We start from the raw sequence: 23,094 nt of genomic DNA, 5'->3' as shown, positions 1-23,094 counted from the left end.
GCTAGCATGGAAACTCCCCGTCTAATAAAAATACAAAAATTAGCGGGCGCGGTGACATCCGCCTGTAGTCCCTGTTACTCTGGAGGCTGAGGCATTGTCATCGCTTTAACCCAAGAGGGGAAGGTTGCATTAAACCAAGGTCGCGCCACTGCCTTCCAGCCTGTGGGACAGAGCAAAACCCGCCTCAAAAAAAAAAAGCTAATTATGGGACTTATAAGAAAATATTAATTTAGCATGCCCCAAGGACCAAAGTGCGCTGGGAATTCTAGCTGTCTTTGAGTGTGGTCAGCCGCCTGGGGGCCACGGAGACCCACGAGGAAGGGGGTCCTCGGTGCAAGCGAGGTCCAGGTCTTGAACCAGCCTGTCGCTATGTCTTGAACCTCAGTTTCCCTTTCTGCATTTGGAGAAGTTAACCCTCAGTGCGGGGCAGCCGGTTATTAACGTGTTCACGACACCCTCCACCCAGGGCAGGGGTGGGAAGGGCTGTTCAGCTTTTGAAAGAGAAAAACAACTTCCACATTCCTTCCGGCCCCACATCCTCGAAACGGAGCTGGGCGCCTCCTCTCGGGCGTAACTAGCCTCGGCCCCGCCCCCGACAGACACCGCCCCCAGCCCGCCGCCGAGGCCCCGCCCCCTGGGCCTCCGCGCCTCACATCCAGCGGGGGCGCTAGAGCGCGGGGGGCCGGGCAGGGCGGGCCCGGGAGGCCCGGAGGCGGAGCGGCGGGCCGGGGGCGGACTGGGGCGGGCGGAAGGAGAGCCAGGCCGGAAGGAGGCAGCCGGAGGGCGGGAGACGGGAGCGGGCCCGGAGCTGCTGGACTGGAGCGGCGGCGCCGCCATGTCCGACAGCGAGAAGCTCAACCTGGACTCGATCATCGGGCGCCTGCTGGAAGGTTGGCCGGGGTGGGGAAGGTCCGCGTCCGCCGCGCCCTGGACCCCTGCCCAGCCCGGAAGTGGCGCGCGGGCGGGCCCCCGGGGCCAGCTTAGACTGGGCGGGGACGCGCCGCGAGGTTCCGTGGCCGCAGCCGCCCCCCCCCGCGGACGCGCCTGAGAGGTCCGGGGCCGGCTTCGAGGCGCGGAGCAGCCCCCTCTCCCCGGCCGGGGGCTCACGGGTTGCCTCGGCTCTTGGGGCGAGGGAGAAACCCGGGAAGCCCGGTCCAGGGAGGTGTCTTGCGCTGTGAGGTTTTGGGCGGCAGCCCCCTGCGCACGACAGTCGCCTCCCGAGCCTTTGAGGATAACTAGGGGGGCTTCCCTTGGGAGGCTTGAGGCCGACGTCCCAGGAGGCTCAGCAGCAACAGCTGCCTCTGGGCAAGGAGGGGCCGAGGAGGCCTAGGCGCCCCCGGAGGTATCCACGGGGCCACCGTGTCGCCCACCCTCCCCCTGTCTGAGAGGCCAGGGTCCTGACTCCGCATTGCGCCCCCAGTGCAGGGCTCGCGGCCTGGCAAGAATGTACAGCTGACAGAGAACGAGATCCGCGGTCTGTGCCTGAAATCCCGGGAGATTTTCCTGAGCCAGCCCATTCTCCTGGAGCTGGAGGCACCCCTCAAGATCTGCGGTGAGCAGCCCCCAGCCTCGCCCAGGCCCCTTTGGCTTCCTAAAAGTGGCACTGGCCCCCACAAAGTTCCTGGAGCCCTCCTCCCTTGAGCCTAGTCCTGGCCCTGGGTTCAAGTCTAGACCCAGCATCTAGCTTACTCGGTTCCATGGGTCACAGGTGACATCCACGGCCAGTACTACGACCTTCTGCGACTATTTGAGTATGGGGGCTTCCCTCCGGAGAGCAACTATCTCTTTCTGGGGGACTATGTGGACAGGGGCAAGCAGTCCTTGGAGACCATCTGCCTGCTGCTGGCCTACAAGATCAAGTACCCCGAGAACTTCTTCCTGCTCCGTGGGAACCACGAGTGTGCCAGCATCAACCGCATCTATGGTTTCTACGATGAGTGTGAGTGGTCTGAGCACCCAGGGTTGCCCGGGTCCCGAAACGCTCCTTGCTATTCAGTGGGACCCTCACATTGGCTTCGTATCTGACAGACACTTGCTAGACTGTGCGCTCCACGAAGGCAGGGCCCGCTCCATTCTCGTGCCTGCCCTGCCCTGCCTGGCACGGGGTCTGGGGCATGGTTGCTGACTGGAAGGCTGCTGGTATTCTGGTGCTTGCTCCCAGGGCCCTGCCTGGTGAGGCTCCACTTACATCTGCTACTAAGCACTTAGGATGTGTTTGCAGATGGGCTCAGCTGTCCAGAAGCTGAGATAAACCAGACCTGTACTTGGCCCAGCTTATGGGTGGGGGTGTTTGGGGAGTGCCAGCCCTGAGGCCGGTCCAGATTGGAACTCAGTTTTCATTGGACTTGGGTGCTTTAGAATTACTTCTGGCAGGAAGATCACTTGGACCCAGGAGCTCCAAGTTACAGTGAGCTATGATCTCGCCACTGCACTCCAGCTGACCCTGGGTGACAGAGCAAGACTGTTTAATTAAAAGTTAAAATAAAAAGTAAAGAGAATAGTTCCTGGAAGGCTGATAGGCTGCAGGGGCAGGAGTGGGGACAGGGGCAGGGTGCAGGGTGGTTTGCCTCCAAGCCTCTCTCCTCCCATCTGCGTCTGAATAGCCCAGGGACCCAGGTGGAGGGTGGGGTAGGCGGGCCCCTCACAGCCATCTCCTGGGCAGGCAAGAGACGCTACAACATCAAACTGTGGAAAACCTTCACGGACTGCTTTAACTGCCTGCCCATCGCAGCCATCGTGGATGAAAAGATCTTCTGCTGCCACGGAGGTGAGGGAGGGGACGGCTGGGGACAAGGAGACCTGGCCGCATCCCCCATTGCCGGGCCAGCTCTCCTTAGGTCTGTCTCATCTGGGAAGTCACTCCTTCTGGGAAGTGTCTCCCATACCCCTGTGCCGGGCTGCGCTGACTCCCTTGTGCATCCTACATGGAATAGGCTTGGCTTGTCTATCTCCCGGGAGCTCTGCGCTCCTGAGGGCGGGGACATCTTTGTGCCTCTTTGGGAACCTGCAAAAGCTGAGGGGAAGGGGATGACTTCTGCCGCCTGGGTGCCCAGGTGACCTGTGGAGGAATCAAGGGGGCAGTGGGAAAGGTGAGGCTGATTGGCCACAGCTTCCTGGAGTGAGGATGTCCTTGTTTGAGGATGTGGACTTCCCCCGGTCCCCCAGGCTTGTCCCCAGACCTGCAATCCATGGAGCAGATCCGGCGTATCATGCGGCCCACAGACGTGCCTGACCAGGGCCTGCTGTGTGACCTACTGTGGTCTGACCCTGACAAGGACGTGCAAGGCTGGGGCGAGAACGACCGTGGCGTGTCTTTTACCTTCGGAGCCGAGGTGGTGGCCAAGTTCCTGCACAAGCACGACTTGGACCTCATCTGCCGGGCGCACCAGGTGGGCTGGCAGCTCTGGCCTGGGGTGGGAGAAAGGGAGGCCAGTGCCAGCATGCAGAACTGACTGCTCTGGTCTGCACCCAGGTGGTAGAAGATGGCTATGAGTTCTTTGCCAAGAGGCAGCTGGTGACACTTTTCTCAGCTCCCAACTACTGTGGCGAGTTTGACAATGCTGGTGCCATGATGAGCGTGGATGAGACCCTCATGTGCTCCTTCCAGGTAAGCATGGGGAAGGGGGCCGCTAGGCCCTGTGGCTCAGCCCCACAAGCCTGACCAACCTTGTCTCTTTTAGATCCTCAAGCCCGCCGACAAGAACAAGGGGAAATATGGGCAGTTCAGTGGCCTGAACCCTGGAGGCCGACCCATCACCCCGCCCCGCAATTCCGCCAAAGCCAAGAAATAGCCCCCGCACACCGGCCCGTACCCCAGATGATGGATTGATTGTACAGAAATCATGCTGCCATGGGGGGGCGGGTGTCACACCAGCCCCTCAGGCCCACCTGTCATGGGGAACACGGAGCCTTGGTGTATTTTTTTTTTTTTTTTAATGAATTAATAGCAGCGTCTAATCCCCCAGGGCTTCTTCCTGCCTGCACCTTCGGGGGCTGTGAGCAGGATCCCGGGGCTGAGGCTGCAGCTCAGGGCACCGGCAGGCCAGGTCATGGGGCTCCAGCCGTGCTTGGCCTCAGGGCTGGCAGCCGGATCCTGGGGCAACCCCATCTGGTCTCTTGAATAAAGGTCAAAGCTGGATTCTCACCATGGTCTCCGTCTCCCATCTAAGACACTGCCTGGCAGCCCTGCACAGAGCCACACAGGAGGCTGGACACCAGGTCCTAGCCACACTCAGGTCCAAGGCTCTTAGAATTCCAAGAGTCTCAGGAAAGCAAGAAAAACTGTCAGCTCCAGGGGGTCCCAGATGCACGCCCAGGACTTCAGGAAGGAATAGCTGGGTCGGCAGGGGCCAGCAGCACCTGCTGTGACATATTCCTTGGGAAGGTGAGTGAGGGAGACAGGTTTCCAGCCCTGGCCAGCTGGAGTATAACCTGATGTTCAGTGGGGAACAGGAACATCAGTAGTTCAGGACCAGGTCTGGAGAGTCATGATTGGCTGGGGGTTGTAGAGAGATGACAGGACCGAGGCCCAACCACTGCGGGACAGCTTCACAGTGGCAGCTGGGGCCTGCAAGAGGCAGCGGAACAGCTCAGCTCCAGCAGGCCCACCTTCCTGATGCCCAGGGCTGAGACCCAGCTCTGCCACTGGCTGGGGCTTCATCTGGCCCAAGGCCTCCTGGTACAGGCTTCAGCTTCTCAGTTCAGCCTTCGCCCTCACTGTCTTCAGCCAGCACAGGGCTGGGGCCCTGCGGGGAGCCTACGGGGGCCAGGATGGAGCCGAAGAACAGCGAGCGGAACTGGAAGGAACAAGTGAGTTCTGGAGGCGGCTCCCTTCCCCACCCCCACCCCCGCCCCCACCTTCGCCTTCAGCCCCTACCTTCTTGGGTGGGGGAGTCCCAGGCACAGTACTGGGCTCAGCCTCATCTTCCTCCTCGGAGGGGGAGCCGGGGCTCTGGGGGGGCTGAGGGCCAGGCGATAGGGAAATGGAGGGCAGCGCCCTCGAGCCCTCATTGCCTATGGTGGTTTCCATGGCAATCATGTAAGAGTCGATGTCATCGTTGGCGAAGTCGTCCGGGTGGGGTGTGCTGTAGGCACAATCGGAGTGTCAGGGAGGAACAGGGAGGGGAGAAGGGGTGCAGAGGCAGGGCCCCACCTTGGAGGGCTCCAAACCAACGTGGGGGTCCCCTGACCACTGGAGATCTCTTGGTTTTATGGCTTCCTGGTTTGGCTGGAGAGGAGAGAATGTAGGGGTAAGTGGGGGCTTCCTGGAGGGGGTGGGCCAGGAGTCTCTGATCAGAGTTCAGGTAGGGGCCTGAGGGAGGCATCCCTGGTCTACTTTAGCTCAGCTGGGGGAGGGGAGCAGCAAGTCCTGTGAAATGGGCTACATCGGGCCCAAGCCCCCTCCTTCCCAGGGGACAGGAGCTGGAGAGCACAGGAGCCCAGGGACACGCTGGGCTGGGGGCCAGCCCCAACTTCCGCTGCTGAAACAGCGCTGGGCCCATCCTCCCCAGCCCACCTGCCCTTCCAGCCACCTGCTTCCCTCGGCCCAGGCAGCTCCCTGCCTCCCAGCAGCCCTTTCCCTCCTTGGCCTGGGAGGAGGCTCAGAGGGGAAGCCTGAGCCAGAGAAGGAAGCCGGCAGGTCCTTCGGGCTGCTTCCCTGGGTGGAAGAGGTCTCTGAGTACAGAGCCTGCAGGGCTGGCAGCTGTGAACACTGTAGGGGCAGAGGCTGGGGCCTGAGAGAGAGATGGGATGAGCCGGAGGGGAAAGGGAGATTGAGAGAGAGAAAACATTGCTAGGGAGGTGCAGAAGCTGGAAGTTGCAGTCTCAGGCTGGGGTGCACCCATGGGGAGAGGATTAGGTGGGGGAGGCACCCTTACCTGTGAGCCTGGAGCTGAGGCACTGGCCGGTGGCGCTCCAGGGAGCCCAGGTCCTGGGAGTACGAGTCTGTCTCTGAGAGTGTGGCCAAGACAAAGTGGCCGTCCAGCAAAGAGTCCTTGACGGTGAAGATGGCAGGCCTGGGCCGGGGAGGGGAGCCCCAAGCTAGGTCATCCCATTCAGCTCCTGGCATCCCAGTGCCCTTCCCTGTCCTGAGGCTGGAAATTACCTGCCCGGAGCATCAAAGTGAATGCAAAGATTCAAGTTTGCTGACTCTGCAAAACTCAGGAGCCCCTGGGAGGGAAGAGGTAGCAGGTGAGGCCCTGGGCTGGGCTGGGCGAGGAAGGGAGGACCCAAGGCGAATTCGTGGGGGGATCCTCACCCGGAATTCCTTGAGGCAGAAGGTGATGGCCGCCCCCTCCTGGGCCTGCAGCTGCTGGAAGTCCTCCTCCCCAAGGCACACCTCAGTCACCATGGCTCTGACAGTGCTATCTGTTGGGGAAGAACAGGAGGAACCTGGGCCCCGCCTCTCTCCCACCCGCAGCTCTGCTCTGTCCCACGCCACGTCCAGCTCCCTCACCTGCGTCCTCCTCATGGTAGCTGCGCAGGATCACCCTGCAGCCACGGCCAATGCCCAGCGTCACTTCAGCCAGCGCAGGAGGAAAGGGCAGGACAGCCTCCCCCAGGACTCTGTGAACAGGGCAGAGCATCACCCTAAATACTTGGCCCTGTCACCTGAGGCAGGGGTGACACAGGCACCCACATGGATGGGCACAGGCCTAGCGCATGGATGAGGCCCAGAGAAGGCGGCAGGGAGAGGGCACAGAGGCAGGACTCGGCACTCACGCTGCCCTACCAAGCTGGCCTTCAGAAAGAGGCCTGAAATGCTTACCCTCTAAGTATACCCACCGCTCTACAGATGGATCACATCTGGAATCTGCTTCAAGTCCAGTGGGGACAGGAGCTGCTCTGCTTTTACATATACTTGAAACTATTCATGAGACAGAGTACTCACTTCCGCAGCACATACGCTAAAACTGGGAGGATGCAAAGATTCCCAAGGCCCCTTCACGAGGATTGAAAAAAAAGAAAAACAGAGTGGCCAGGCACGGTGGCTCACACCTGTAATCCCAGCATTTGGGGAGACCCCAACCGTAGATCACTTGAGGTCAGGAGTTCGAGACCAGCTTGGCCAACGTGGTAAAACTTCTCTACTAAAAATACAAAAACTGGGCCGGTCATGGTGGTTCATGCCTGTAATCCCAGCACTTCGAGAGGCCAAGGCAGGCGGCTCACCTGAGGTCAGGGGTTCAAGGCCAGTGTGGCCAACGTGGTGAAACCCTATTTCTACTAAAACTAGAAAAATTAGCCAGGTGTGGTGGTGGGCACCTGTAGTCCCAGCTACTCCGGAGGCTGACAGGAGAATCACTTGAACCTGGGAGGCAGAGTTTACAGTGAGCCAAGATCTTGCCACTGTCCTCCAGTCTGGGGAGCAAGAGTGAAACTCAGTCTCCAAAAAAAAAAAAGAAATAGCCGGGCATGGTGGTGCACGCCTGTAATCCCTGTTACTCGGGGGGCTGAGGCAGGAGGCAGAGGTTGCAGTGAGCCAAGATCACACCACTATACTCTAGCCCAGGCGACAGAGCAAGACTCCATCTCCAAACAAGACAACTGTTCATTTAAAAAAAAAAAAAAAATCCCTCTCTCACTACCCAAAAGAGCTCTGAGCAGTGATGGCTCAAGAGAACCTGGGGAAACATGTCAGGACCCAAAGGGACCTTCAGTCACCCTGAAAAATGAACAGGACCTTGGGCCACTTGAATGCAAGCAGTGTCCAGTGTGAGGCAGGGGGAGAGCCCACTCCTCTCCAACCTGGTCCTCTCCGGGGACCTTTGCTTCCACTTGAGTTCCTGTTTCCCTGGCCCCCGAGAGCCCCCAGTGCTTGGACTGCCCAGAACCGCTCTACCCCACAGCCGATTGTTCAGGCGGCCTCCTGCCCTGACCTTGGGGACTCCTCAAAGCTAGATCCTAGGCAGTCAGGGAGAGAGGCTGCCCTTGAATGGGGAATACCTCCAGAAGGATGCCCAGGCCAGAGAAGGGGTCAGGGGCAAACCTTCAGTTGCCCTCAGCCTTTAAAGAGCCAGGTAAGGACCTGAGCGCAGAGGGCCGTGGGACGTCTTTGAGGCTCACAGAAACTCTGTAGGGAAAATGAAGGAGGCACCTTCTGAAATCAACCTTTGGGGCCCCAAAGAAGGAAGAGACAGACCTGGGGCGGAGCTGAGGGCAGGCTGTGCTCACCGTGCTGGGGCGCGGAGCACATGAGGGCACAAGGCTGGGTCGAAGACGGCCTGCAGGGACTCGCAATCCTGGAAGGACAAGTTGTGAGTCTTCCGCACCCCTGGATGGGCGACAGGGTCTCAGTGGGCCTCGCCAACCTCCTGGCTGAGGCATCCCTTGGCCGGCCGACTGCCCACTCACCGAACTTGCAGTGCAGCTGGACCACCAGGCGGCTGCTCTGGCCGTTCAGGGAGATGCAGCATTTTTCCACTGTCTTCTCCAGCATCACCAGTGAGCGGAAGACAGACAGGAAGGACTGCATAGGGTAAGACACCTCAGCCTGGCACCGTATCTCTGCGACCAGCTTTCCTGTCCCACGCAGGCCCTTGCCCATCATGGGCCCAGCATGAAACTGGGGAAAGGGCTCCCACACCATGCGAGACCCTGGCACCCTTCTAGGCCTCAGTCATGCTCTTCCCTATGCCTGGAATGCCCTGAAAGACCTGTTTGCCTTTTTTTTTTTTTTTTTTTTTTTTTTGAGACGGAGTCTCCCTCTGTTGCTAGGCTGGACTGCAATGGAGTGATCTCGGCTCACTGCAACCTCCGTCTCCTGGGTTCAAGCAATTCTCCTGGTTCAGCCTCCCGAGAAGCTGGGATTATAGGTGCGCGCTACGCCCAGCTAAATTTTTGTATTTTTGTAGAAACAGGGTTTCACCACGTTGGCCAGGATAGTCTCGATCTCCTGAACCACCTGCCTCGGCCTCCCAAAGTGCTGGGATTACAGGCGTGACCCACCGCGCCAGGCCGACCTGCTTACCTTTCTTAACGAACTTGAGCGTCACCACCCTCTCAGGTCCCCACTGTGATGCTTTTACCATGCCTCTCCCTCTGATTTGCATGGATTGGGCTTGCACGTGTCTCTCTCTCCCCACTTAGCATCTACTGAGTACCCCAGCGGAGAAGCACAGCTGGTGGAGATTCCCGGGGTGGGGCAGTGCCACTGCTGAGGGAAGGGCCTCACCTTCATCAGGATCTTACAGCGCAGCAGGTCCTGACCGGGGGTGGTGGCCTGGTACTGCTGGAAGAAGAGTGGGGCAAAGAGGAAGCAGGCATAGGCAGAGCGGGAGGAGTTCACCGTCCGGAGGGAGAGCTGCGCCACGAAGAGCAGGGAGAGGGACGTGGTCAGGGGGCAGCCACAGACCCAGCCCTCTGGCTGCCTCTGCCCACACTTGCCCTGTCGTCCTCCCGCTCCGCCACCACCTGTTGAAACCCCCCTTCCCCATGAAGCTTTCAGAGTCGGCCTCGGCGCTGCGGCAGCATGGAGGGGTCGCACACCCGGGCCTTCCCCCGAGTTCCCCCCAGGCGCTCGCAGGAGGCCAGCTTCCCTCCACTCACACTTCCCTGCTGCGCCTGGGAAGATGACAGGCGCCAGGCTAAGAAACTGAAACTCCTCCGGCAAATCTGCCCGCGGTCACCCCGCCTGGTGGAGGCAAGACTCGAGTCCCGGTTACCCGTTCCCGGCTGGAGTCCCACCCGCCCCCCGCACCCCAGCCCCTCACCCCGTCCTCCAAGGGTTCCAGGTAGAGCTCGTCCCCGATGCGGGACAGGGAGTGGACGGCCTTGCCGAGCACTGCGGGGAGGAGAGCGGAAGAGGGTTAGGCTGGCGGGTTTCGCGGATTCTGCACCGCCGCCGCCAGGCCGACCCGCACTCACCCTTCACGTTACTGCCGGTGACCAGACACTTCATGCTGCCCCGGCGCCCAAACCAGGGCCAGCACTGCCCGGCTCTCCGCGGCCGCCGAGCCCGGGGTCCCTTCCCGCGCACCGCCCCTGCCGGCTCCGCCCCCATCTCCCCATTGGTCCATGTGCAGGCGCCTCCGTCACGTGAGAAAAACGTTCGCAGGCTCCGCCGTCACGTGACGACGCACGTTGCCCGGGGTGTCACATGACCGGGAGGCTAGCGGCGCCCGCCAGTCAGCTAACTGCTCCGGTCTCTCCAGTCTGGCCCCGGCCTTCCGCGCCCCTGGAGATCGGGGCGTTCCGCGGGCGGGGCACCGGAACGCGAAGGGCAGAGGGGACGCAGCTCCGGGGCGCGACGTCCCCGTGCAGTGGACCGAGCGCTGGACTCGGAGTCGGAGTGTGGGGCGAGCTCTCTGGGGTCACCCACTTAGTAAACTTCACGGGCGTCTGTCGGGGGATACAGGGTGCAAGCAAGACCATCGGACCCACCCTGGGCCGGAGACTCGGACTCCAGCACCAAGCCCAGCTCCAGAAAGAGGTCAAAGCAGCTTGCTTGCAGCAGCCACGAGTGGGAGGTGGCTGCTCCTTCTGCCTTCAAGGATCCTTGGAGGAAGGATCCTGGAGCTTCTCCATGCAGAAGGGGGTTGAACGGTGCCCCTGGCAGAGGGAGAACAAAAGTAAAGGCTCAGCGGTGCGGGCTCCTCCCCCTGGAGAGGCGAGTAGGTCTGTGAGCCTCAGAGAGGCGTAGGGGCCGCCAGATGATGAGGGGCACCGCTGGGACGCGCTGGAAACGTTTTACGAGGGTAGATGTGCTCATGGCTAGATGTGGTTAAGTGCTTTTTTATTTTTTGAGACGGAATCTTGCTCTGTCACCCAGGCTGGAGTACAGTGGTGCGAACACGGCTCATTGCAGCCTGGAACTACTAAGCTCAACGGATCCTCCCACCTCAGCCTCCTGAGTCGTTGGGACCACAGGCACACCACCACGCCCGGCTTTTTTTTTTTTTTTTTTTTTTGGTAGAGACAGAATCTTGCCATGTTGCCCAGTCTGGTCTCAACTCGGGTTTGAGCTATTTTTCCACCTTGGCCTCTTAAAGTGGCGTGAGCCACTGTACCCGGCATGGTTTTTGTCTTTTGTTTTTAAGACAGAGTCTCGCTCTGTCACCCAGGCTGGAGTGCAGTGGCAAGAGATCCCAGGTTCAAGCGATTCTCCTGCCTCAGCCTCCCAAGTGGCTGGGATTACAGGCGCCTGCCACAACGCCTGGCCAATTTTTATATTTTTAGTAGAGATGGGTTTCACCATGTTGGGGAGACTGGTCTCAAACTCCTGACCTCAAGTGATCTGCCCGCTTTGGCCTCCGGAAATGCTGGGATTACAGGCGTGAGCCACCATGCCCAGCCCCCGTTCCCCCCCCCCCCCGCCCCGCTTGTAATTTTAAGACTTTAGACTGTGTGCCAAGTGGGGATGCATGAACTGGAAAGTCTTCCCCTTCTCCTGGGCCTCTGGGTCCACGTGTGTAAAACGTAAGGGAGTCCTGGAGAAACTCACTGACACCTATCCTCCTCACAGTACCAAGGCTCTGGTGGTTCTTTGAAGGCCCAGGGCATCCCTGTGTTCCTGTAGGTCCCGCTTGCTCAGGTCCTGTGGTAGTGCAGAAGAGATATTTGTCCCTGCTTGCTCTCCAGCCCCACTTTCAAAAGAATTGATACATAATAATTGTACATAGAGTACAAGTGACATTTTGATACATGCATTCACTTTGTTTCTCCCTCTCCTTCTGCTCTGCTCCCCTCCTCACCAGCCCTGGCCCCTTCTGTGGAGCTCTGCGGGAGGAGGCTACTCTTCCCTTCCCCTGCCTGCGGAATCCATGGAAATAGTGCCCCCTGTCCCTGGGCATCCAGCTCAGTATGACCCCATGCTCACCCTCACCCCTACACAACCTTTCAGTAGGTCCTGACCACTCTGCCTCCCAAACAGGTGACAATTTCACAGGTGGCAGCTGCGCTCCTCTTCCATCTCCAAGGCCTGGGCCCCAGTCCTCTCACCTAGACGACTGTGACAGCTCTCAGCAGTCTCCTGCCTCCACCCTGTCCCCTCCAGGCAACTTGCCATACAGCAGCAAAGTGACCTTCCTAAAATGTCCATTGTGTCCTGTCTCTCCTGTGTTTACACCCTCCAGTGGTTGCCATAAAATGCAAACTCTGCCCTGAACTCGCAGGAGCCAGCCACACCCATTTCTCCACCTGTCTCCTCCCCTTGATCACCTGCACAGCCCTGCCAACCTGTGGGCTCCCTGGACCTGCCACTTCCTCTTCCACCTGGGGATCTTCGCACATCCTTAGCTGTTCCCACCACTTGGCATGGTCTTACCCCTTCTCACATGGCGGCACTTCTTTTCCTTCTGGCTCAGCGGGGCCTTTTCTGCCCCCACCAGCACCCAGTACCCTCTGGCTAGGCCCTAGTTTCGCCACAGCACTTAACATTATTTTGTATGTGTGTTGCCCGTTTAACATCTGTCCTCCCCACTAGTGTGTCTGCCTCACAAGGGCAGGAACCTTTTTTTTTTTTTTTATTCCTGTAGACAGAGTCTTGCTCAGTTGCCCAGGCTGGAGTGCAATGACAAGATCTCAGCTCACTGCAACCTCTGCCTCTGGGGTTCAAGCAATTCTGCCTCAGCCTCCTGAGTAGCTGGGACTACAGGCATGCACCACCACACCCAGCTAATTTTTGTATTTTTAGTAGAGACAGGGTTTCACCATGTTGGCCAGGCTGGTCTCGAACTCCTGACCTCAGGTGATCTGCCCACCTCAGCCTCCCAAAATGCTAGGATTACAGGTGTGAGCCACCACACCCAGCCATTGTTGCATTTTTATTAGAAATGGGGTTTCACCGTGTTGGCCAGGCTGGTCTTAAACGCCTGACCTCAACCGATCTGTCTGCCTCGGCCTCCCAAAGTTCTGGGACGACAGATGTCGGCAACTGCACCTGGCCTTGGCTTTGTTTTGTTTTGTTTGTCAAGATGGGGTCTTGCTTTGTCACCCAGGCTAGAGAACAGTGGCACGATCATGGCTCACTGCAGCCTCAACCTCCCAGGCTCAAGCGATCCTTTCACCTCAACCTCCCAAGTAGCTGAGGCCATTATGGCCAACTAATTTATTTTTAGTAGACACAAGGTCTCCCTCTGTTACCCAGGCTGGTCTCAGGCGATCCTCCCACCTTAGCCTCCCGACGTGCTGGAATTTCAGGCTGAGCCGCTGTGCCCAGCATCCGTGTCTGTTCTGTTTGTTGCTCTATGTACCTCACACAGGGTCTGGCACTCAGTAAATACTGAATAATTAGGTGTTATATTTAAAAATGTGTAAACCAGGGTTGGGCGCGGTGGCTCAAGCTTGTAATCCCAGCACTTTGGGAGGCCAAGGCAGGTGGATCACGAGGTCAAGAGATCGAGACCATCCTGGTCAACATGGTGAAACCCATCTCTACTAAAAGTACAAAAAATTAGCTGGGCATGGTGGCGCGTGCCTGTAGTCCCAGCTACTCGGGAGGCTGAGGCAGGAGAATTGCCTGAACCCAGGAGGCGGAGGTTGCGGTAAGCCAAGATCGCGCCATTGCACTCCAGCCTGGGTCACAAGAGCGAAACTCCATCTCAAAAAAAAAAAAAAAAAAAAAAAATGTGTAAACCAGCCAGGGCTGGTGGCTTGTGCCTATAACTCCAGCACTTTGGGAGGCCGAGGAAAATGGATCACTCGAGCCCAGGAGGTGGAGATTGCAGTGAGCAGAGAGAGCGCCACTACCACCCAGCCTGGGTAAGAGAGTCAGATTCTGTCTCAAAAAAAATTTAAAAATAGGCCAGGCACGGTGGCTCACATCTGTAATCCCAGCACTTTGGGAGGCTGAGGCAGGTAGATGACAAAGTCAGGAGTTTGAAAACAGCCTGGCCAATATGGCAAAACCCTGTCTCTACTACAAATTCAAAAATTGGCTGGGCGTGATGGTCCACACCTGCAGTCCAGCTACTTGGGAGGCTGAGGCAGAAGAATCGCTTGGACCCAGGAGGTGGAGGTTGCAGTGAGCCAAGATTGTGCCACTGCACTCCAGCCTGGGCGACAGAGTGAGTCTCAAAAAATAAAATAAAACAAAATACAATAATAAATAAATTAATTGAATTAAATAAAAAATAGGCCAGGTGCAGTGGCTCACGCCTGTAATCCAACTCTTTGGAAGGCTGAGGTGGGTGGATCACAAGGTCAGGAGTTCATGACCAGCTTGACCAACATGGTGAAACCCCATCTCTACTAATATTACAAAAATTAGCCAGGCGTGGTGGTGTGCACCTGTAATCCCAGCTACTCAGGAGGCTGATGCAGGAGAATCGCTGGAACCTGGGAGGTGGAGGTTGCAGTGAGCCAAGATCATGCCACCACACTCCAGCCTGGTGACAGAGAGAGCTTCCATCTCAATAAATAAATAAATAAATGTGTAAACCATTCCTGTTGACAAAGGGCATGGAAAAATGAGCAAACAGATAAACAAACCAGCGTGAGCCGAAACAGCTGAGCTGTCTCTAAGTCACTCTTAGCACAGTGCAGAGAGAAACATCCAACTTCCAACCCTCCACTCACAGTCCCACCTCTCCCTGCATGACAATTGTCCCCACACTCAAGCCTCATCCTGCGCTCTGGACACTTCCCCCACCCAGCGTGAACCAGCACAGCCTGCCCACCCCTGCCTCGTCCTCATACTGCCTCATCCTCGTACTCTAGCAGCTGACTGGAGCAGGGATAGATGCCAAGGCTCCCTGAAGGCAAGGGACGGGGGGCTGTTAGACTTCACACAGTCCTGTTTCTGCCCCTGACACCTACCGGGTTATGGGGGCCTATGGCAGAAGAGAAGGGAGACATATGCTTTCTTTTCATCCCTGTGTTTGCCAGTTTAACATCTGTCTTCTCCACTAGCGTGTCCGCCCTTTATACCGGCCGGGGCGGGTTTGAGCCCCTGCCCCTGCTGACGTACGCTCCTTCCACTCTACTGAGCCTTTTTCAGTCATCCTCTCACCCCCTTGCCAAAAGTTGGAACTCACTGGGACTCTCTGAAGGGCTTAGAACGGAAAGAAGCCCAGAGCCTCGAGTCCGGAGCTTTGCTAGGATGTTCCCGCCCCTCACTGTCTTGGCCGCTTCCTCATCTGTATGATGTGATGGTGGGGGGCTGGGGAGCAAGCGAGTTACTCACTGAGGTTCCTTCCAACCTTGACGTGCTGTGATCCTGAAGGGGCCCCGTGGCTCCCCTGTGTGCCCCTCATCCACCCCAACTCAGGGGAGAAGCTATAATCAGCTGTCCCACCTCCCTCTCTCTCTGGCCCCTGGGCTGTGGGTCTGAAAGGTAACTTTCCAATCTGAGGCCAAGGAGCCCTTCCAGGCCTGCATTTGGCATATCCAGTAACCCACTTTGGATGCAGAAAGGGGGGACGCGGGGGGATAAGGAGCTGGGAGTGGCCAGGAGCCCTGTGTGTGGGCTAGAGACAGGTATGGGAACCCCAAGAGGACCCGGTGTTAAAAGTCAGGGGACCTGGGTGCAGCTTCAGCCCGACTCATAGATGGCATCAGGTCCTTGTGTGTGCCTCAGTTTTTTCCTGAATAAAATGAGGGGCATTCAATGAGATGAATGAGATGCTCTCTCTGGATTTTTTTTGGGTTTTTTATTTTGGAGACAGGGCCTTACTCTATCGCCCAGGCTGGAGTGCATAGCGCGATCCCAGCTCACTGCAGCCCCAACCTCCTGGGCTCAAGTGATCGATCCTCCCAGCTCAGCCTCCCGAGAAGCTGGGACTACAGGCACATGCCACCATGCCCAATTAATTTTTTAGCCAGGATTCTCTCAAACCCTAAACTTTTAGCTGGGCATGCCGGCTCATACCTGTAATTGCAGCATTTTGGGAGGCTGAGAAGGGAGGATTGCTTGAACCAGGAGTTAGAGACGAGCCTGGGCAACATAGTGAGGCCCTGTCTATATAATAAAGAAAATTAAAAATTTTCAGCCAGGCACCATGGCTCATGCCTGTAATCCCAGCACTTTGGGAAGCTGAGACAGGCGGATCACAAGGTCAAGAGATGGAGACCATCCTGGCCAACATGGTGAAATCCCATCTCTACTAAAAAATACAAAAATTAGCTGGGCGTGGTGGCACGCTCCTGTAGTCCCAGCTTCTTAGGAGGGTAAGGCAGGAGAATTGCTTGAACCCAGGAGGCGGAGGTTGCAGTGAGCAGAGATCGTGCCACTGCACTCCAGCCTGGTGCCTGATGACAGAGAGAGACTCAGTCTCAAAAAAAAAAAATTTTTTTTTTAAACATCAAATGTTTGGTCTTTGCCATACCCGAATTAGAGGTGGCCTCCTCTAGGTAGGCGGGCATATAAGCATGTGTGAATGTGTTGGGGGCAGATATGGAATGGAAGCTTGAGACCTGGGGGCCCACTCACTCATTCATTCAACATATATTCATTCAACGTATCTTGGATGAACTTTTTTAACTATGGGAAAGAAAGCACAAGACAAAAATCCCGGCCGGATGCTGTGGCTTACACCTGTAATCCACTTTTACACTTTTTAATTACACTTTTGGGAGGCCGACATGGGCAGATCACTTGAGTCCAGTAGTTCAAGACCAGCCTGGGCAACATGGTCTCTACCAAAAATACTAAAATGAGCCAGGCATGATAGCACATGCCTGTAGTCCCAGCTATTCGGGGGGCTGAGGTGGGAGGATCCCTTGAGCCTGGGAGGCAGAGGCTGTAGTGAGCTGCAGTGGCACCACTGCACTCCAGCCCGGGTGACAGAGCGCAGCCCTGCAGTATGCAAGAATGTGGTGGGTGTTATAGAAAGAAAAACCCCAAAGAGGGACAGAGGCATGTCGGGGAGAAGGGCTTCGTTCTAACCTGCACGGCCGTTGGCCTCACCAAGAAGTTCCCATTTGAACGAAGACATGAGGGAGTCAAAGGAGTGAGCAGTGCAGGCATGGGGGCGGGGCGGGGTGCCCGGCTAGAGGGAACGGTCAGCGCCAAGGCTCTGAGCAGAAATGTGGGTGGTTGGAGGAGCTGCGCCCTCTGCAGAGTCCGGTCTCCTGAGCTGGGGGTGCGGGGGCTGGGGTCTAGTGGGGCAAGACTGAAATTAGCCACAGAACCATCAAGGTAAATATGAAATTACACCTTTGAGAAGGATCGGGACGACAATGACGTGGGCTGTGAGACTGTGTCCCTAGGTAGACCTGGTCAGGGGCACAAGGGAGGGCTTCCTGGAGGAAGAACCGTCTGACGGGGGTGAGGTTAGAGCATGGGTTGGCCAGGAAAGCACAATTGCTGAGGAGCCATTGGTGGGGCTCATTTGCCAGGCCCTGTTCCGTGCCACCATGGACGCCCCATGCAGCCCTCCTTACAGACACAGGAGCGCAAACGGGGTTACTCATGGCCGGTGTTTTGCCAGATCAGAAGGGGCAGAAGAGTTTAGGATTTGGGAGTTCACTCTGGCTTGTGTTGATCTCATTGTGTGGTTACTGTGGGGTAACCAGGCAGGCAAGGCGGTGCTGAGCTGCAGGGGCACCTGCCCTGCTGGTAATGAGTGACATTCCAAGTGCTGCCAGCCCCCCACCACACTCTGCCCCTGCCTTTCTTGTTCCCTGGCATTTCTCCCAGAAATCAGACGCTGTGTGGCACATAGCAGTGGTGTAATTTGTCTGTGCAGAATGACCGGAGTGTGGAATTCAGAGAGGTTTCAGGACTTGAACCCACGATTGTCCGTTGGGGTTGAGAATGCGTTATGGATGCCAGCCTGTGGAGGCCTGAATCCAGCCTCGGCGCAATCTCCATCACTTAACACGTTGTGCAAAGACAGACAAGTTGCTTATGTTCCCCAAGCCTGTTTCCACCTCAGAGGGCTGCTGTGAGGCGTAACTTGGTTAATGTTGATGCACAGAATCTGCTGTTAGCCCTGCTGGGACTATGACTGCTATGTCCTGCCCCTCCAGCTCAACTCATCCTCACAGTATCTTTGGGCCAGAACTGGAGACAAAACAAACCATCAGCTTGGATAAAGCCAGGCTGAAACCACACAAGGAACCCAGAAGGAAAGTCCCCCAAGGAAATGTTACAGAGAAAAGGCCTGGTGTCCAGAAATGGAAAACAATTCAGAAGATTCTTGGGCCAGGCGAGGTGGCTCACACCTGTAATCCCAGCACTTTGGGAGGCCAAGGCAGGTGGATCACTTGAGGTCAGGAGTTGAAGACCAACCTGGCCAACATAGCAAAATCCCATCTCTACTAAAAAAAAATCGGGCGCCAGGCATGGTGGCTCATGCCTGTAATCCCAGCATTTTGTGAGGCTGAGGCGGGCGGATCACAAGGTCAGGAGATCAAAACCATCCTGGCTAACATGGTGAAACCCTGTCTCTACTAAAAATACAAAAAAAATTAGCTGGGCATGGTGGCATGCGCCTGTAATCCCAGCTACTCAGGAGGCTGGAGCAGAAGAATCACTTGAACCCAGGAGGCAGAGGTTGCAGTGAGCCAAGATTGTACCACTGCATTCCAGCCTGGGCAACAGAGCAAGATTCCGTCTTAAAAAAAAAAAAAAAAAAAAAAAAAGGCCAGGTGTGGTGGCTCATACCTGTAATCCCAGCATTTTGGGAGGCCAAGGTGGGTGGATCACAAGGTCAGGAGTTCGAGACCAGCCTGGCCAATACGGTGAAACCCTGTCTCTATTTTTAAAAAAATTTAAAAATTTAAAAAAAAAAAAGACTCCTGGTAAGGGCAGAAGAGTCAGCCCATGGGGAAGAGGCTCCAGAGGGAGGCTGCAGCTGCTGCTGCCTCCCCATGTGCTGGCCTCACAGTTCTGGGCCCTTCGTGTCCTCTGCCTCTGAGGAGAGTGTGAGCCCTTGCCTTCCTCCAAAACTGCTGGTGACCTGAAATAATGGATGTGCCCACTCTGCCAGGCGCTGTGCACATGAGAGACCAGGGCTGGCGGTGGAGGGGAGATGGGATGGGAAGGGGGAAGTTCAGGCTTGTTCACCAAAACCTGGCACACAGGACCCCTCGGACACAAGTGAGGTAAGTTTAGGACAAATCAAAGCCAGTGTGCTTCACTGGGGAGAACGCTGATGGAACTCATTACCCCAAGATGTCATCTCAGCTGGAAATAGAAACAGTTTCACAAAAGGTTTAGCTACATCCATGGATGATGGCTCCATTCATGAGTTAGAAGGGGAAGGAGGCCGTTTGAGGCCTGTCCCCAGGCAGGCGTCAGAGAGGTGGCCTGGCCTCCCTAGGAACCCCCTTTGCACTCCCATTGGAGACAGGCTTCTGGCAACATGGACCCCAAGAGGCAATGTGGTGTCCTGTAAGTTGGAGCCTCAAATGTGTCCCTGGCGTTTCCTCAACCTCCCCAACACTCAGCATCCACTGTTTGGGAGAGACAAGGCACCATCAGCTTCAGGGTAAGCATCCTGGCTGGGCTGTTTCCTAAGAGACCAGCAGAGGGAGACAGACACCGCGTTCAGTCCCAGCTCCGGGAACAGAGACTTTGCGGATCTGCCGCGGGCAGGCCTCTGTGGGGCAGTTTTGTGCTCAGGTTGTGCTGCGCACCCTTGGAGGGGAAATGGGGCAGGGAGGAGATTTCTGGGATCTAGGGGCAGGGTGGGGAGGGGGCTCTGGAGCCAGGCTGCCTGCCTGTGTACCCTGGGCAAGTTATGTAACTCCATGCCTCAGTTTACCCATGGTAAAATGACAACTAGAACAGCACCGGCCTCAGGAGAACCATGTGAGATTGTGTGTAATATTCAAATGCTTCGCTGCCGTGCTAGGGAATTAGTGAGTGCTCAGCAAACAGAAGCTGTGGCCTACACGGTGGGGGACCAGAGGTCTCTCCCATCTCCTTAGGCGGGCTCTGCAGCTTCAAAGTCCTTTCACTTTATTATCTCATCTGAGCCTCACCGAACCCTGGAGGTTTGGTGAGGCTAAGAGGCTCACTTTTTTTTTTTGGAGACAGGGTCTCACCCAGGCTAGAGTGCAGTGGCACAATAGCTCACTGCAGCCTCAAACTCCTGGGCTCAAGCAATCCTCTTGCCCCAGCCTCCTGAATAGCTAGGCCTACAGGCATGTGCCACCTTTTGGGGAGCGGGGGGGATCTTGCTCCCCAAAACTTGTAAGTGACCCAGGCAGGTCACTTAGATCTGGGCTTTCTGATACTACAGAATCCAGGGATCTTTCTCAAGTTCCCTGCCGAGTTGGAGTCGGAGGAGGCCTGCTCCAGGTGCCCTCCTGGCAGGTGCCCATATTTCTAGTTGGTATTGAATCATCTTGCCCTCTGTCCCACCAGCTCCCAAGTCCCTGGCAGGTAGGCTGTGTTTCTCTGTAGGTCCACACTGTTCAGCAAGGTATATACGGCAGGGGCTTCCAAAAGCTTCTGGGAGGTGATGGGATCCCCTGAGTTTGAATGCCAGCTCCTTCCTCCCAGCTCCTGTCCTGGTTCCAGGCCAGATGTGGCCCCTCTCTTTTTGCCACTAAAATTCTCCCTGCCCCGTCTCCGAAGTCTCCCCTAACGCCTCCCTTCTCTGACCTCTCCTTTCTCTGCATTATAGGCCTTTTTAAATCTCCTTGAGTTCCTGTTTCATTTTGAAAATTTACAACAGCCAAAGACTGCAACGGAAATATGTGCAGAGTGCTCTGTTAAGGACCACAGGTGGACCTCAGAAAGATGGCCGTGTATGCCAGAAAGTGTGGGAGCTCAAATTAGCCGGGCGTGATGGCGGGCGCCTGTCATCCCAGGTACTTGGGAGGCTGAGGCAGGAAACTCCCTTGAACCCAGAAGGCAGAGGCTGCAGTGAGCTGAGATCATGCCATTGTGGTCCAGCCTGGGTGACAGAGGGAGAGTGTCTCAACAACAACAACAAAAAGTGGGTGAGCTCTTCATAGACCTAAACCACCCAGGTCTTCTAGACACCCTGAAAGCCTAGCATGGGCTGGGTCACAACCGGTTGGCTCCTCTCATCCCTTCAGAGCTGACTGTACCCTGAGATTCCACCCTTCCCACCTCCAGCCCTCTTCAACTCACTGAAGTCCTACAAGAATCTCTTGGGGACACAAGAGGGGAGAGATGAGATGGGTCCTTAGAGAGTATTTTCCACACAAAGTGGACAGTGGCAAGGGCCATTGAGAGCGGCATCTGTGGTGGGGAGCAGAGCTGGGCGACAGTGACCGGCTTCAGGGAGAAGGCAGAAGAACAAAGCCAGTTTAGATGAGTAGCCATGGGGGGCTCGCCAGGGGCAGCTGAATTTTGGGTAGAGAGGACATCATTAGCAGAGACAGAGGGATACGGTAGGTAACAAGAATCTTTAACATTACTGGCTGTGCGAGGTGGCTCACACCTGTAATCCCAGCACTTTGGGAGGCCGAAGCGGGCAGAGCACTTGAGATCAGGAGTTTGAGGCCAGTCTGGGCTACATGGCAAAACCCATTTCCACAAAGAAATACAAAAAATTACCCAGCCATAGTGACATCCATCTGTAGCTACTCGGGAGGCTGAGGTGGGAGGATCGCTTGAGCCCGGGAAGTCGAGGCGGTGATTGTGAGCCATGATTGTGCCACTGCACTCCAGCCTGGACTCTATCTCAAAAATAAATATAGATAAATAAAACACCATTGATTACTTCTTTTTTGTTTTTATTTTTTTTGAGACAGAGTCTCACTCTGTTGCCAGGCTGGAGTGCAATGGCAAGATCTCAGCTCACTGCAGTCTCCGCCTCCCAGGTTTTTAAGTCATTCTCCTGCCTCAGCCTCCCGAGTAGCTGGGACTACAGGTGGGTGCCACCATGCCCAGCTAATTTTTGTACTTTTAGTAGAGACAGGATTTCACTGCCAGGATGGTCTCAATCTCTTGACCTTGTGATCCGCCCGCTTCGGCCTCCCAAAGTTTTGGGATTACAAGTGTAAGCCACCAAGCCGGCCTTGATGGCTTCTAAGTGCCAGCAATTTGACGTATATTCACTCAGATGTCTCTTATTCGGTTTTTCATGGAGAAAACGGAGGCATGGAGGGTTAGAGACTGGGTGGGGGTCACACAGCTGTGGAGGCAGAGCAGGCGCTCTCCCAATGGTGCTGGAATGGCAGGCCCATGAGATGGGACTTTCCATCACCGGGATGGCCCCAGGGAAGGTGGTGTCCATCCTTTGACCCCAGGGGCCCCTAGGGAGCCCAGACGGTCTGGAGAAGGCTGGGAGAAGCTTGAAGCGGGGGAGGACAGCAGGGTAGAAGGGAGAGGAGAGCTTGGGAGGAGCCGGCATGACTCAGCAGGGCAGGATAAAGATCTTCCAGCCCAGGGAGAGGCAACCCCACTCCTCTGCCAGGGGAGACAGAGTCACGGAGCCTGCGGCATGGGCTGGCCAGGGCAACGAAGCATCCTGGGAGAACGGCGGGGAAAGCTCCTGGCGTGAGAGGGAGGAGGGGAGCAGCTGGGGGTATCCCTTCTGCCCTGCCCTCCACACACCCATCACCCAAACATCCTGGCAGATCAGGAGGCAGAGCCCCGCTAGGGCAGGAGAGGGCGGGCAGAAGGCCCAGCTCCTCTCGGCTTCTCTCTGGCTTCCCCAGGAAGCAAGGGTTTTTTTGAGGGGGAAGTCCTCTGGGAAGCCAGAGCTGGGTCAGGTGTGGGTGGGGATCCAGGGCAGGGTAGGGCCATTGCTGAGGTCAGAGGAGGCCCTCTGCCTCTGGGCTTCTGCTGACATCACAGCCAGCTCGGGGTGAGGCAGGGCCCTCTGGGCTCCTGCCTACTGGGGGGCAAGGGCAAGTGTGTGTGTATGTGTGTGTGTACTCATGCACACATCCTGCCTTTCCCTCCCCTCCTGCCCTCAGGGGCTCCAGTGGTGCCTGCTCATGCACAGTGGAGGATGTACACACGAGGCAGTGGAAAGGAGGGCCTCCTCCTGGGGACGCCGAATCCCGGCAGATGTCCTGGGTGGACTCTGAGCCTACCTAGGGCTCACTTTGCCCTCAGGAAGCACAGGGAGGCCTTTACTCTTGTTCTGCTGGGAGTCAGGGGCCAGGTGGTCCTCTAACTCCCAGTTTAATGCGCACTCCAAGATTCCCAGCTCCCTGCTGATGGAATCCAGAGCTCTAGCTGAGCACTCTAGCCTAGTGTGAGAAGGCAATGTGAGGTACCTGGCC

At 56.7% G+C, this 23,094-nt stretch overlaps 2 protein-coding genes across 5 annotated transcripts in view; one reads left to right on the top strand and one right to left on the bottom strand.

Moving 5' to 3' along the window:
* The first annotated feature begins 738 nt into the window (after positions 1-738).
* On the top strand, positions 739-4,144 carry PPP1CA (protein phosphatase 1 catalytic subunit alpha). The gene is made up of 7 exons (XM_035263483.3): positions 739-890; positions 1,421-1,552; positions 1,709-1,939; positions 2,663-2,767; positions 3,166-3,389; positions 3,473-3,607; positions 3,681-4,144. Exons 1-7 carry the CDS (start codon positions 836-838, stop codon positions 3,789-3,791), a joined length of 993 nt encoding a protein of 330 aa, XP_035119374.1. The 5' UTR covers positions 739-835; the 3' UTR covers positions 3,792-4,144.
* RAD9A (RAD9 checkpoint clamp component A) overlaps positions 3,915-23,094 on the bottom strand; it is a 75,072-nt gene continuing 55,892 nt past the window's right edge. For 2 of the 4 annotated variants that reach the window (XM_078341567.1, XM_002755579.6), the window contains exons 3-13: positions 9,865-10,548; positions 9,711-9,781; positions 9,173-9,301; positions 8,353-8,467; positions 8,173-8,272; positions 6,455-6,564; positions 6,257-6,366; positions 6,104-6,168; positions 5,877-6,014; positions 4,877-5,084; positions 3,915-4,796 (exon numbers count right to left, since the gene is read on the bottom strand). In XM_078341567.1, the coding sequence (XP_078197693.1) occupies positions 4,701-4,796; positions 4,877-5,084; positions 5,877-6,014; positions 6,104-6,168; positions 6,257-6,366; positions 6,455-6,564; positions 8,173-8,272; positions 8,353-8,467; positions 9,173-9,301; positions 9,711-9,781; positions 9,865-10,000 (1,278 nt within the window). In that variant the 5' untranslated portion in view covers positions 10,001-10,548 and the 3' untranslated portion in view covers positions 3,915-4,700. Of the gene's footprint in view, positions 4,797-4,876; positions 5,085-5,876; positions 6,169-6,256; positions 6,367-6,454; positions 6,565-8,172; positions 8,273-8,352; positions 8,468-9,172; positions 9,302-9,710; positions 9,782-9,864; positions 10,549-23,094 lie in introns of all 4 variants that reach the window. The other 2 variants (XM_054241125.2, XM_009008554.5) reach the window with 1 other exon arrangement.

Source organism: Callithrix jacchus, chromosome 10 (assembly GCF_049354715.1).
Source record: "Callithrix jacchus isolate 240 chromosome 10, calJac240_pri, whole genome shotgun sequence".
NCBI classification, from domain to species: Eukaryota; Metazoa; Chordata; class Mammalia; order Primates; family Cebidae; genus Callithrix; species Callithrix jacchus.
Note: the sequence above shows the minus strand (reverse complement) of the source record. Positions and strands in the feature narration are given on the sequence as shown.